Source organism: Gasterosteus aculeatus, chromosome 9, assembly GCF_964276395.1.
Source record: "Gasterosteus aculeatus chromosome 9, fGasAcu3.hap1.1, whole genome shotgun sequence".
NCBI classification, from domain to species: domain Eukaryota; kingdom Metazoa; phylum Chordata; class Actinopteri; order Perciformes; family Gasterosteidae; genus Gasterosteus; species Gasterosteus aculeatus.
The window spans coordinates 5,866,194-5,881,799 of NC_135696.1; the positions used below are offsets into that span (position 1 = coordinate 5,866,194).

Genomic DNA, 15,606 nt, shown 5'->3' on the forward strand with positions numbered 1-15,606 from the left:
AGTCGGAGGGCTGCCGGCTGTCAAAAATGTCTGCGTGACAAAAAGGCTTATTCTGTATGTGTGTGTTTGTGTGTGTGCGCGTGCATGCATGCATGCGTGTGTGTGGCTTCATCACATGGCTTGCAAAACCTTTCCCAGTTTAAAATCTAGAACGCCTGATTAAACATTGAAATATATATACATAGAATACGAGAATGATTCTTTCGTTGCCCTTTCCATATCTGGCATCGACACACACGAGGGCCTTTGTGTAGCTGTCACTCGCTCACTGCGGAAGATGCCAAAGGTCTGACACTGCACAGAGACAGAGCCGTCCATGATCTGTCCATGTTTGTTTACCATGCAATGTGTCTGGGAGTGTGTTTGTGTGGGAGTGTCGACCCGCAGAGGAGAAAGAAGTCAATCTCCAATGTAATGAAAATGCAAATCGTCTCTCTTGTGTGGACCTGCGCTGTCAATCAGCCGCACAACACTCCGTCGCCTTTCAACCCCCTCACAAAATGGTGCCTCCATCAACCCGGACGTGACTGGATCAAATTACTATTCTAAGCCATTTCCCCCTGTTCATTACAGATAAATCCATCTCCCTTATGGTTCTGTCCATTCTCTATTTTGCCATTGATTTCTGTCATCCCTCCATTTATCTGACCTGTTGTCTTCATCCCTTCTTCTAACAGTTTCCCTCCGTCCTCAGCAGAGGCAGGATTAGACTTTGGTATAAGAGTGAAGATAGGGGAAATGAAAAACGATGAAGGTAGCTGGAGGGGACTGTGGTGATTAACGGTCACTAATTAACCCTGGGTTCTTTTTTCAATTAGGGTTCAGAGGTAATGGATTGCTTGTTGTTGGGGCCGACTCCAGACACACAATTATCCTGTCTCTGTCCGGTAGCCAGTGACGGCAGGACAGAAGGAGTTGATCCAACAAAGAGTGGCACTGCCTGGTCTAATTTCTTATTTGTTGGTTTGAACTGTACAGCAAAACTGGTTACGCTCAATCCTTTCACAAACACGTAACCTGCAGTCAAGAAGTTGTAGGGAAATATCTGGCAGCTTCCAAATGCTTCATTTAATTTACTCGAGTTCTGACAGCGGTAAAACTTATACACCGACTACGGTTTAATGTGTTCTACTGTGTCAAAAACTGTTTGCAAATGATGCCAACATTTTTTGCCAAAAACAAAGTTTTGTTGAACAAAGTAAAACTATTAAATAAGACTAATAAGAGTTAAGTTAATTCAACAATTTATTTTTCAGACTAAATAGCCTCAACCTGCTCAAACACAAAAGGTCCAGAAACCTCAGACATGATTCTTAAAATTGATTCAGGCCTGTCATTTCTAACATTTCTTTGCACCTGTTGCGTTTGAGCCGGTCGGGGTTATTTCATCTGGGAAATAAATTGTTGAATTAACTTAATTCTCATTAGTCTTATAATAATGAGGTTTGAAGTATAAAAAATGTTCCGTTCTTCAGGCAGGAAGCGTTTTACTCCATCTATTTTTTCATTTTTTCATTAAACAAATTAGATATGTTGCAAATGAAGCTATTGAGATAATTGAGATTAATTGAGGGCAACTTTATCACTGTGGAGTGTTGATTACTGCTGTAATAGCTCATCAAATTGTTAGGATTTTTTCAGCACGTTACAAGCTGTCATTATCTCATTCTCAGATTTGTTTTACTGCCTCTGTTCAGATTGGTTTGGATGATTGTTTAAACGAAAGATGCGTAAGATAACCCTGTGGTTTGTGCACTCATATTTGCAAGCGAAAGGGATTTCTTCACCCCCACACACCACGTGTCCGTTTTAAAAACTGCCCATTAGACAATCAGACCGCTAGCTGTGAAGATTTGTTTCAATTATAAATATTACGTCTCGGCAATAGCATCTACTTCATGTACTTCTCTAAACACCTTGTTCCCTTCAGTGAACTGCATCTCTAGTAGCTAACTCACACTGTGTGAAATACTGCGCGATAGATTTGTTGGATACAGTTGTTGCTTTTTTTGATCCATTTTGAAACAGATTCCTTAAATTTCTCAGTCACACAGCAGAGAGGAACTCATTGGCTGCAAAAACATTTTGACCACATGTACCATGTTGGTTAGCTCACAGACACCAAATCCATGACCTGTCTGTCATGTCCACGAAACGCTGTTAAGTTAATTTAATGTTGCCTCGTGATTTCGTGTTTTACTTTTAAAAGTTAACTTTCCATTCCTTTCAGGTACCTTGCTCCTTCCCCTTGTGTGCTTTCCCGCTGGTCCGACTGTCTGTCCCGCCCCTGATCGTTTCCACCTGTGTCCTTTCCCTGCTGTACATATTGTCTGTGCCTCCCTTTGTCCTGTGCTAGTTCGTCTTGTCCCTCGTTTCAGAGAACCCGTGCTGCACACATGCCATTTGCCGTTGTCAGGCCTCGCTACTTTGATACTATGTTCATGTTTGATTTCTGTTCGGTTCTTTTTTATAGTTTATTTTCTAGATCATTTTTAGTTCTTAGGTTTAGTACAGGGTTTCCCTCTATAGAGAATGATTAACATTTGGGTTTTTTGTGATAAACTTTTTGCTTCTTGAGTCGTGCATTTGGTTCAGTTCTATTGTTCTCTTCTCTTCTCTTCTATCTTTTGGCAAGACCTGTGGTTCTTCCAAAGACAGGAGGCCATTCTTTGCCACAGTGGGCACATCTTGCAACTTTTTTAAACCAATCTATCACACAGAGAGTACAAGACTTTCTGAATGATGGATTTGATGTGAGCCGGGGTGAAATGTCTATGTTTGCTTCGTGGGAGTCTGAAGCAAGGTGTTCTTTAAGGGTATTCTATCTGTCTGACAAAATGCTTTTTTAAAATTTGTGTTATTTCTACTATTGTGTGTGTTTGTGTGTGTGTCTGTTCATTCTCAAATGTGTGCACAAACGTACACGCATACAAACAAACAAACCAGTGGTGTAAAAATCCCTTGTTTTTCTCAGTGGTTTCCCGCTGATAGATCAGAACTATTCCCACAACCCGCAGTGAGGGACAGCGTGCACGGGCGGCGGACTGTCAGTCAAATCCACATCTACCAGAGCAAGTGATGCATGAAGGGAGTTTAAGATCGCACTGTCATCTTCACTCTGGTCCCCTGCAGTTCTTCCCCCTTCTGCTTCCATTTCTGCTCCAATACTCCGCTGGCCACACACTGTATAATCTGTGTAGCGACCATAACTGACTACAAATAACTCAGCAGGACAGATAACACTGTCTGAAGTTATAGCTTCGGGCCCCTTTAATGTGTTAGAGTGGTGTGTTGTGTCATTTTAAGTGTCAACCGAGAAGAAAAAGGAAAAGCTTGTGTCATTATTGCATCTTTACCGGTAAATCAACTTTCTGCTCTACTAAGCAGTCTACTACTACGATATCTGTCAATACTACCGCTGCTCTGACAGCTTGTACCAACACCGGCCGCTGGGGGCCGCTGTTGCATCCCGCTCCCCGTCGCTGTCCGTGGTGCTGAAATCACTTACTGCGGTGCTCAACACCGGCCTTATTTTGGTAAACACCAAATAGACACACAGCGCAACCGTCTAAAGCGACAATCAATTACTCAAATAAGTAGTTCCACCTCCAAATGAGACGGTGATCCACTCCAACTTGGCTACAGTTTAGAGCCCCACAGAAGGCATGATTCTAGGCAGACTGCACAGAAGAATCGCAGGTAAAGTGCGAAATGATTCTCAAGCACTGAGGTGGCAACATAGAGGTTTGGGTTTTTGAGTGCTACTAGAGTGCTTTTCGTGTCACAACATAGAAGCTGGCACCATGGTCGCGGGGAGGGGGGTAGGGGGCTTCGGACAATCCGGATCAGTGCCGCTGGATGAACGTCAAGTCAGCCAGAGGAAGTTACAACGAGAAAGGAAATAGTGGAAATACTACTCCTAAATAAAAAAAAGAATACGTGTTCGCACTTCGGGGGTGTTCTAGTGCTTCAGCCCCCAGGGTCGTCGTGCCGTTGAATCAATTTTCCTCTTCAGTAACAAAAATATCCTGGCTAAAGTACAACCTAAAGGATTGCACAGAAAGCTAATTAATATATGTTCCACAGTTTGCGTAAATTACGATTTCAAGTTTTGTAATACATGTTTACCATTGATTTTACTAAATATTGTGTTAAAACTTGAAAATAAGAGGTTAACTGTGGGTATGTAAACCATTAGATACGATCATGTGGATTACTCAGTTCCTCTGGGGAACACTTCGTAATTCGGGGTCTTATAAAAACAGTTACTCAAATTCGTATAATTGTTTATATTCGTTACCTCCTTGAAATTCCAAGCAATTGGCCATGACGAACAAGCCTTTTATTTTGAAAATATCAACCGGATTAAACAAAAACTAGCGAGCTTGCCTCCTGAGAAGTGGACACTGGGCGATGCGACCACTCGCTCTGGCTTCCCCGAGAAGTTCACACGTCCGAGAAACCAGCTCGCCCCTCCGTGGAATCCTCGACGGGACCCACGCACACTTCTACCCGGAGGTCTGACGACAACGCCATTTGTTCAGTAACTCCCATCGGATATATAAGCCCGACAGAACCAGCGCGCGGCACTTCGCCTCAGATCCGGAGTGCTCGCCTCGCGACGGAATTACGCTCCATACACGTTATCTTCCAACACGGCCACGGACACTTGCTGAATGAAACTTTCCACCGTTTGGCAGCCCCCTCTGGTCACAGTGTCCGCTTCGAACGAGCGCGTGGCCCGCCGCTGTGCACCGCTGGTTGGCACGCGCATAGACATGTTGTCGGCTCGCGTCAACTTCCACGTCGGGAGGGTAGCAGCGATGTCCGAGGTCGCTCGTTTTGGGAAGTGATTACTGGCTGCATCGACGGTCGAATTATGGTCAGAAGATGCCTTGTGACGTTCAAACCGTTCAGGTAAGAGACAAAGAGCCCCACGGGGTTATTTCTCTCCACCGTGTTTTGGTTTTTTTTTTTGTCCCTCTGTCATGTTGGCGTCAGGCGTTGCGCTCGCATGGTATTGATTCAAAATGTGCATTGATTCCCTGCTTCCGCGGCGCTGGTGCATTACGCGCGGCCAAAGTGCGCGGACGAGTAGCGCCCCTCACCCAAAACATTGGCCGCACACACCAGATGTTTTCTCCGGGAGGAGAATTAGATTAAGATCCGCGCGGATGAAAAGGGACAAAACGCAGAGGAACCGCTCCAAGAAAGCCCGTGCCAGCAGGCGGGCGAGCTCTAACTTAGTTTCTTGCATGGGGGGGAGCGTTCCCTTATCTCTGTGTATCCGGCCTGTTTTTGTGAAGATGTCAAGAGAAATCTGTCACACACGTTTGACAGTTTATAGCCGTAGGGTCCATTGAGTCATCGGGCACCGAACTGCTTTATATCTGCCCTGAGAGGTAAAGAATAAAGGCGGCGTTAGGTTCATTCCTCTATTTCTGGATTCTGGGAGTTGGAGAATCAGTGGACACAGCCATCTACCTTTTCTTTTTGTACCCACTTTCCATCTAATACTGTATCTGGTGGCTACATTCATGCTTCACTGAATCAGTGGAACAAGCTCTCATTCAAACACCGTCATTAAGCAGTCTTTGTGAGGAAGCCTTGAGAGCTGGTCACAGATGTGCCTCATGTTCAAAATCACAACGGATGTCTCGCCCAGTCAGCTGGTGTTTTAGTCATTCACTCTGAAATGTATTACTTGGTGATATTCAACCTTCTTTGGACATTTAAAGGCGCTTGAACTGTGGTTATTGTGAACAGGAATCTCAGATCACTGGAGCATCATGACAAGACTGATTTCATTTGATATATTAATATCTTAATAATAAGAATAACTTCATTTAAAGGGCACATTTAAAAACAGAGTTGACAAAGTGCTTTGACGGACGAAAGCCAGGCCATAATACCAACATAAAGCTCAGCGGGGAGCGGGAGGGACCGGAAAGGGGCCATTGGCCAGGCAGAATTCAGCCGTCACGGTTTGCTTGTTACCAGTTGAGCTGCTAGGTTTCCCTCAGGGATCACTGATCTTTGGCTACTTTGTGCACCTGGAAAAGGTTTACTTGGAAAACACCACAACGAATATCTTTCTCCACCACGCAGAGCTCCTCTCGCGTTGACACCTGCAGGCAGAATCTGATTTGTATGTGTGAGGAAGCCAATTAGCTGATAGCAGATCTCTCCTTCTGATCCAATTAAGGGGAGCAGAGCATTTACTTTAAGCCTGTTAATTAAGGACTCGTCAACCAGGGCCGGGACCTAATCCTCTCATATCACCCACCTAACACCACTTTGGAAAACGGTAAGAGAAAATGATAAGAGCGGAAACGACCGCCCGAGGACGGCATCGGGCTTCTGCACCCACATGAACTTCATATTTTTATCAGTCTTTTTATTTTTTTCCCCCCTTGCTTTGTCTTCCCATCAGTCACTGCGTCGCTTTCCTGCAAACACACGCGCACACACACACACACACACACACACACACACACACACACACACACACACACACACACAAGACTATTAATCCGTAGATCACTGAGGGACTAGATGAAGTGTAATGAAAAAAAAGCATCCTGGCGAGCTGTAAAATCAGCCAATTTTCCCTAAGTGTCCTCTATCTAACCCCTTTAATCTTTTTCAAACCTGTCATTGGGCCACGCCGGTTTTCCTGATAAATAAGAGATATCAGACAAATAATACGGGGGGGGGGGGGAGGGGCTGCACTGTGGAAACAATGTGTCTCCTGCTAATCATATCAAAGTATATAGTAAGTGCATAATCCATGCAGGTACAAGCATCGCTGGATCACGGCAGTCATATTCATGACAAATAACCCCACTATTGTAATGAGTGTTTGGGATTATTGGATTCGCAGCAGTTAATGCATCGCAGCTCTGCGGTCTGCTGACAGTGATTGAGCTATTCTAATTCATTCCGCAATATGCCCAGAACAGATGTGAGCGTGTAGGAAGGGGGGGCGGGGGGGGTTACGATATTCATAATATCATAATTTTCATAGTGTCCTGGGAGGGACAGAGCGGTAATAGAGGAACCACGGTGAATGTGCCAGCTGCCGGGATGCTCTGATTTTGATGTACCCTTACGCTGCGATGATGACGTGCCCGTGTTTTCCGTGTAAATGACTAATTGGTGCCGACGTGCTGCCACTTCTCCATGCCGCTTGCGGCTCCGATCCTAATGATCAGAGCGTTCATCACGAGTGTGCTCTACAAAATTTAGGGTGGTGTCAATTTTCCACACGAATGTAGTCAGACAAAAAGTACTGTTTGTCTTTTAATTCATCGGATCCAACCAGCTAAAAGGAAAATAATGTCATCGGATCAATTTTGCTTCCAAAACGTGTGGGAAACAAAAAATAAATCCCACTGTAAATGAACTGAAACCTGTAATCACGTTTGATGCAGCCCATTAGATAAGAGCCTTGTCGATGAGAATGCTAATTATTATTATATTGCGCTCCCACTTTCTGTCCTTGAAGCCGGCGGATTACGACAACATGGGCTTCGTCTGGGAATATAAAGTCTCCGGGGGAGTTTTCCAAAGTACTCAATGTACTTAGCAGATCATGTGGCATCATCGTGATCACTCCTGGCAAATGTACTTTTAAGTGGGCATTCTTGCACGCCGCCGGTGGCGACTCATTTCTGACGGCCTCATCAATATTAAGACCTTTGGTTCAGAACTTTGCGTGACTGGAGCTACTTCCCATCGCGGGGAAGTGCTTTCAAATTTCACAGAGGGGCCGGGGCATTAAGGCAAACAGCCTCTCGCCCCGGAGTCGAGGAGTAAAGCAACAGCTATGAATAATGTATTCATTTGTTCTGTTAACATTCAATTTAGCCAACGTCTGGGGCAGAAGTTACGAGCTTCAAGGTCACCGGTGCAGAGTAAATTATGAAATGGTTTGTGACAATTATATCACCAAAGTTGCTTTTCTTTGAGCTGTATTATTGCACTTTTAGGTACGTTCTTCATTTGCTGGATACAATATTTAACTGCTTGTTTTGTTGTAGAAAATCTAGGATAACAACATTGTACCCAAACAAATGTAGGGAAATGGGAAAATATTTAGTATAAGTAGAGGTGAACTTCACTCTAAATCCTCCTTTTGTACTGTTCTACTGCTACTAAATCTTCACAGACTGTTCTCTTGCGAGGTGGGCGGGCGGGCGGGGGGAAGGCAGGGGGGGTGTTAGCAGCTGAGCAGCGAGCTTTTTTAAAGGAGGACCTGTTAGTCACGGAGGCCGACTTGTATTTTGTCCAGCGGATGAAGATCACAGACAGCTTTGCCTCTCCGGTTCCCCAAAGAGTCTTGGCATTATAAGATAACCTCTGATCCATATTCAGCAGACCGAGTAGCTTAACTAGGGCAGGATTTGAACACACACACACACACACAAAAGACCTGATTTTCCATGCTTTTAAGTGAAAGATCTGACTCTCTCATGGCTGTCTTCCATGGGAGAAGTCTCTTTTTTTCTCTTTTCCCCTTCTGAGGCAACACGTCCGCGCCACAAAATGAGGCAACGAAGAAGTTTATGTTTCTAAGCCAGATCTTCACTGCAGATCAGAGCTCACAACCTGCTGGATTTAAAAACACGGTCACCAGAGGTCCGTTTAAAGGATTGGTTCAATACTGACATGCTGACGTGAGTTATTGGGGACTGAAATCTTTTACACTCTGACGGTCACCTGAATTGCTTCAATGTTTTTGCCCGTCTTCTGTTCCTCTTCCTGTCCCCTCTGCACGCCTCTGATGTCGCGTGAATAATGACATTTTGCCTGCTTAGGGGACAAACCCATTCTGGCCGACGTCCCGCTTGTCAGCCAACCGATGACATCCAAACGCTAAAAGATTTTGAGTGCCCTTTGGCATCAAATTTTCACCATCTCCGCTTGTGATCGCTGCTGTATTTGTGCCCTGCCTTCTGGATGTGCTTCCTGTTGCTTCTCCACTCTCTCCTCTTCTTCCTCTCCCCTCCACATCTTCCCATTGACACTCCTAAACCACTTGTTTTCCACCGCCACTCCGCCCCACACCCACTCTCTCTCTCTCTCTCTCTCTCCTCATATTCCCCATATTATTTCCCAACGACCTGCCCGGGAAAACATCTATTTACCTGCCCTTCCCCGTAAATATGTGTACCTGTCTCAACTCCCTTTTCATCTATTCCCACTCTCCTCCCCCATGTGTTGCAGGATATTCGTGGTGGGAATTGGCTTCTTCAGCCTGTGCTTTCTAATGACCTCTCTGGGGGGGCAGTTCTCAGCCAAGAGACTCGGGGACTCCCCATTCACCATCCGCACAGAAGGTACTGACATGCATGTGTGTGTGTGTGTGTGTGTGCATGCTCTAAACTGTTCCTCCGCTGGGTTGAAATGCTGTGATGTCACCGCGTATTGCCGTGCTATAACTCTCCCCGGTCCTGCTGGCACTTCACTGCCACTTGGCACTTTGTCAAAGCCGCGCCACCTGTCACTGGAAACATAAAATGTCCCGGGATGGCGGGACGAGGCGAGAGAAACCGCCAAGTAGATGTAAATTGGGTTGCAGAACAAGCACGACCAGTACATTTCACTAGCATAACCCTCTGCAGAAAAGCTGCTTTTGCAAGAGGTGTGGTCAAGTGGTGAGAGACAAATCAAGCCGCCTGGAAGGGAAGATTGATGCGGCGGTTGGGAGGTGAGGTGGAGACGCCAGTCGGTCGCTGTGAAGCTATGGGTCCGATCCCCGGCGGTGACGGCAGGGTGGGTTCATCCTCACTACTTTTAGGGTTCCTGCACTAGACGACAACATGGTGCATATGTTATCAAAGCACATGTGACCAAATGAGTTTGGTGAAATGCTGTTGACTGAGCCAACAGTGCTGCGCAGCTTAACAACGCACAAACAGTTGTGCACAACACAACGGAGAATGAATCTACTCAGTGATGATTTTTTGTTGTCGCACTGTCAACAATATCTGGAGGATCAAAATAATCATTTTACAGCTCCCCTTAACGCTCTCAGCTTCCTCAGCGAGACTCTCCATCACAGGAAGTCCAGAGAAGTGATATAACTCTCTGCTTTAACTACACGTGGTATGACGGACAGTACTTCTCTGCCTAACCCCAGAATGTCTTGTGCCAACTTACACATCAGCCACTGGCGTCCACGTTGGAGGGTTGAATGAGCATCTTCTAAGGAGGGTTTAGGGTTTAGGGGTGGGATGATCGCAGCGTGGAATGGGAGCCATGCCGGGCCCGGAGGCGTCAAGGAACCCAGGCAGTGAGACTCGGGATGGGGTCTCGCTCAGCCCCGGCTTCATCCTGCATTTAAGTGAATAATAACTACTTAATTAAGTGCTAAACGTACTCAATGTTGAGATGTGAGAATGAGTAGGATGTTGAGAGCGCGGCAGTGAGAGACATGGAGAGGTATGAGCAGGTGACTTTACATGCAAATTGAAACGGAGCAAAATGGATACATTAGCATAAGCTGCGGGCGAAGCCTCCTGATCTTACACTGTGCCGTTGAGACACTTCTCAGCACCGGCGGGAATTTCCACACACAGCGCATTGGCCGCCGCTTGGACACTGAGGCCGGCCTCCAGCGGCGCCGTATCTCACCAGTGAAATATCATTAACGCACCGGCCGGCCGATTTCACACGAAGGCTGACCGCCGCGAGCGAGGCAGAGAATAAAAGTGCCGGAGCTGTACGGGGCGCGCAGATTGAAAGTCAGAGGCCATTTTGTCGAGGCCGACCAGTCATAACTACACTCTGTCGGTCATGATGGACTGGTGGTAATGGAAAACATAAAATAGCGGACTTAACTGGAGACGGAGGAGCGTATTATAAAGTCAGTCACAGTGTGTGTGTGTGTGTGAGAGGGATAATGGAGTGTGGATGGGGAGGTGAGGGAGGGAAAGGGGCATTTGGGATTACTGTGTTTGTGATAAATTGAGATTACTGTGTATGTGTTGGTGTGTCTAAATAAAATGCACTTGATTATTCAACTAGTCATGCACAGCAGCCTGGAAAGACATCTGGCGCCAGCTCATTAAAAACTGCATCGTGTCCACTGGTGCTTTCCCATAGGACTTAATAGTGTGTGTGTGTGTGTGTGTGTGTGTGTGTGTGTGTGTGCGTGCGCTTGTCTACAGGGTTTTTTCTGTATCCCAATGCGCTTAAATACTTTTGTGCCTGTCTATGCACTAAAGCTTGTATCTCGGTCATCAACAGTGTGCCGGGGCACATTTGTTTGTGCATGCCCCGCTGTGTTCACCCTCTTCTCTCCATTTACGCTCTCTGTGGTCCACCACCGCTTACAGCTCTTGCTGTGGTAAAGAGACTTTAGAAATCCATGTGTGTGTGTGTGTGTGTGTGTGTGTGTAGGTGTGTGTGTTTGCGATGAGCTGGCTGGAAATTGGCTGTTAAATGGGGCGACGGCAGCAATGTGGGACAAGATTGAGACCAGAGAGACCAAGAGACAGATCCATCTGCTCTGTTCAAATCAGCCTCGTGAAACAACTGGCCCTTTCATTGAGCCTGTTGTCCCCACCTGCAGAGGAGCAGCCGCACACACACAGAGACACACACACACACAGCTAACGTGTCAAATCGGACTGACCTTCCATGTGAAAATGTGCCACATTGCCAAATTAAAACAATTCCTGCTTCTGTTCAACACAGAAGGGCTGTTTTATTGTGCGGCAACTTTAGCCGTGGTCATTTTTATTGTTTTTATCGGCTTTGAAGTCACTAATGTATTTTTTCCACAGGCAGAATTTGGCTAGTTTTATGGCCATTGGATATCAGTCAAGACATTTCTGGTTAAGGAGCAGTTAGAAACAATTTATGCTGCGATTTGCAGAAGAACTATTACCAGTTCCACAATATTAGGTGCAATGTACATAATTAACAGCATCATAATGAGCTTTAGCAATTAGAAATTTAAGCTGCATCACAATGTGGCTGTGAAAGGTTCTGCATCGATGCAGTGACCAACCTGAGAGTTGGCTCCTTCAGGGGTCCATTAACTTGTTGCTTTCACTACTAACAGTGATGGGCCGAAATGGAGGTTGTAAGAGCTCTGAGTAAGGAAAAGTCCATACAGGCTCGGCAGATTTATATAGTGTAAAATGACAAAGACCTGCAGGAAGTGTCTTAGAGCTGCTGTCTGAGAAATGTACTTTCGTAGTCTACCGCACACTACTTATGCGCTTGTAACGCATCACAAGAGACAGGAGTGAAACCCAAGCGCAGAGCGCAGCTTTATTGTGGAAGTACAGACAAGGGTTAGGCGTGGTCGAGTCCAGTAGGCGGGCAGAGGGTCGAAAGCCAGGAGAGCGGGGATAAACAGAGGCACCGTCAGGGGGTCAGGCGTGGTCGTATCCGGAGTACAGGCGGGTGGTCGAAAGCCGGGATTACGTGGAGTTAGGCAGAAGTACCGTTGAGGATCAGGCAGGCAGGAACGAGGTCTGGGACAAACGAGAGGTCAATAACAGGCAAGAACAGGAGATTGGGAAAACGCTCGGAATGTGATGGAACATGCACAAGACTTCGCAAGGAGCTTTGGGGAGTCACAGGCTTAAGTACAGGGCTGGCTCTGATTAGTGACGAGCCCCAGGTGAGTCGGTGGGCTGATCCCAGATGGCACAAACCATTATGGCTCAAAACAGAGGGGTGACTGAGGTCCCGATCTTCGCACCTCAATATTCCGGGGACGGGGAGCGTCTGCCTGTGACAGAGCCCCCCCTTCTACAGGCGGCTCCGGAAGCCGAAGTTCGTCCTCTACGGGGGGGCCGACCCCGAGGGCGCGGGCCGGGACATTCGGGGTGGGCCTGATGGAAGTCCGTGATGAGGTCAGGGTGTATGTCCGCGGCTGGACGCCAGGCTCTCTCCTCAGGGCCATAACCCTCCCAGTCTACGAGATATTGTAGACCAGACTGGCGACGACGCGAATTTAATAGTGCCCTGACCGTGTATGTTACCCCGTCATCCAGGAGCGGTGGGGGTGGTGCCGGCTGCACCTCAGGTCCTGACTGACCGCCCTCGGTCCTGACTGCAGGTTTAAGCAAGGAAACATGAAAGGTCGGATTGATCCTGTAATGGGAGGGTAACTGTAACCGATATGACACTGTGTTGATCTGTTTGATGATTTTGAATGGGCCAATGAAACGGGGACTTAGCTTCTTAGACGGGAGGCGGAGACGGATGTTCCGCGTGGAAAGCCACACGTCCTGCCCGGGTTGGAACCGGGGCGCTGGGCGCCTGCGCTGGTCGGCGTACTTCTTCTGGCGCTGAACGGCCCGTTGTATCTCTGTCCGGGTAGCGTCCCAGACCGTCCTGCTCCGCCTTAACCAATTGTCTACCGCCAAGATCTCAGACGGTTCCCCAGACCACGGGAACAGCGCTGGCTGAAAACCGAGCATGCACTGGAAGGGTGATATCCTTGTGGATGTGCTTTTATGCGAGTTTTGCGCATACTCTGCCCATGGCAAAAACCGGCTCCATTCCCCTGGTTGCTGAAAGCAGTAGGCGCGTAGGAACCGGCCAATCTCCTGGTTCAGCCTCTCCGTCTGTCCGTTGCTCTGCGGGTGGTATCCAGACGACAGATTCACTTGTACATTTAACATCTTGAAAAATGCTGCCCATACCTTCGAGGTAAACTGGACCCCTCGGTCTGACACAATCTCCTCAGGGAGGCCGAAGGTCCGGAACACATGATGGAATAGAGATTCCGCGGTCTCCAAGGCAGAGGGTAGCTTCTTAAGGGGAATCAAGCGGCAGGCTTTGGAGAATCTATCCACCGCCACCAAGATGGTGGTAAAACCCTGGGAACAGGGAAGGTCGGTGATAAAGTCCACTGCCATATGGGACCAGGGTCGGTTAGGTATGGGGAGGGGTTCCAGGAGACCTGAGGGGAGGTCCCGGGGGGATCTTGTTTGTGCACACGTGGTACATGCCTGAACATAGTCTGTGACATCCTGTGTTAGAGATGGCCACCAAAACTGCTCTCTGGCTAGTGCAAGGGTGCGTTGGATACCTGGGTGCCCAGAACTGGGGCATGAATGCATCCACTGAAGGAGCTGAGCTCGGACCGCTGCGGGCACATAGGTTTTATTCCCGGGGCACCCCTGGGGAATCGGGTCACCTGGCAGGGCCTGTTGTATCTGCCCCATGATATCCCACCTGATGGGAGCGATGATGTGCTTAGGTGGTAGGATCGGTCCCGGAGTGTCCTGGGAGGACGCAGATTCCTGGAGCCGGGAGAGTGCATCTGCCTTGCCATTTTTCGAGCCGGGTCTATAACTCAAAATGAAGTCAAAGCGGGTAAAAAACAGAGACCAGCGAGCTTGACGCGGATTTAGCCGTTTAGCCGACTGTATGTACTCCAAATTACGGTGGTCGGTTAGCACCAGAAAGGGGTGTTTGGCTCCCTCTAGCCAATGCCGCCACTCCTCAAACGCCAGTTTGACCGCCAAGAGTTCTCGATTCCCTACATCATAATTTCTTTCGGCCGAGGTCAATTTGTGAGAGAAGAACGCGCACGGGTGTAGCTTTGCGGGCTTACCCTGGCGTTGTGAGAGGACGCCTCCCACTCCTGTCTCAGATGCATCCACCTCCACCACAAAGGGGAGGGCCGGATCCGGGTGCCTGAGGACCGGCGCTGAGGTGAACATGTCCTTCAGTTTCCGGAAGGCCGAGGCGGCAGCCTCATTCCACCTGAGCTTCTTGGAGGACCCCTTGAATAGAGACGTTAAGGGTGCTGCAACAGAACTGAAATTACGGACGAAGCGTCTGTAAAAGTTTGCAAACCCTAGGAACCGCTGGAGCTCCTTGATAGTCTGGGGCTCGGGCCAGTTCATTACTGCCTTGACCTTCCCCTCGTCCATCTGGACCCCCTGGGGGGATATTATGTACCCCAGAAATTGTACCTGTGTCTGGTGGAATTCGCACTTCTCCAGCTTGACATACAAGTGGTTCTCAAGCAGTTTGTCGAGGACTTGGCGTACATGCCTGACATGCGCCTCCAGATCTGTGGAGTAGACCAGAATGTCATCAATATACACTATTACACTCCTGCCTATGAATTCCCGGAGTACTTCATTGACAAAGGCTTGGAACACTGATGGGGCATTGGCTAATCCAAAAGGCATCACCCGATACTCGTAATGCCCTGTTGCCGTGTGGAACGCCGTTTTCCACTCGTCCCCGTTCCTGATGCGAATGAGATTGTAGGCGCTGCGGAGATCTAGTTTAGTATATATCCGAGCTTCTCGCAGTTGTTCCACTGCTGCAGGCACCAAAGGCAGGGGGTAGCGGTACTTAACGGTGACGGAATTCAACCCCCTGTAGTCAATACATGGTCTGAGACCCCCATCCTTCTTCTTTACAAAAAAGAAACTTGAGGCTGCAGGTGACGTGGATGGGCGAATAAAGCCGTTGGCAAGAGCCTCCTCCACATATTTTTCCATGGCCCGGGACTCTGGTAAAGATAATGGGAAGATCCTACCTCGGGGTAGCGTAGCTCCTGGCACCAAGTCAATGGCGCAGTCCCATGGTCTGTGTGGTGGCAGGCACTCGGCGCTC

The 15,606-nt window shown here is 47.9% G+C and overlaps 1 protein-coding gene across 2 annotated transcripts in view; it reads left to right on the forward strand.

Annotated features, from left to right (window-relative positions):
* The first annotated feature begins 4,388 nt into the window (after positions 1-4,388).
* LOC120825384 (alpha-1,6-mannosylglycoprotein 6-beta-N-acetylglucosaminyltransferase B) overlaps positions 4,389-15,606 on the forward strand; it is a 90,735-nt gene continuing 79,517 nt past the window's right edge. Inside the window, exons 1-2 of one of the 2 annotated variants that reach the window (XM_078080272.1) lie at positions 4,389-4,917; positions 9,229-9,341. In XM_078080272.1, the coding sequence (XP_077936398.1) occupies positions 4,880-4,917; positions 9,229-9,341 (151 nt within the window). In that variant the 5' untranslated portion in view covers positions 4,389-4,879. The remainder of the gene's footprint in view (positions 4,918-9,228; positions 9,342-15,606) is intronic. The other variant, XM_040186986.2, reaches the window with a different exon arrangement.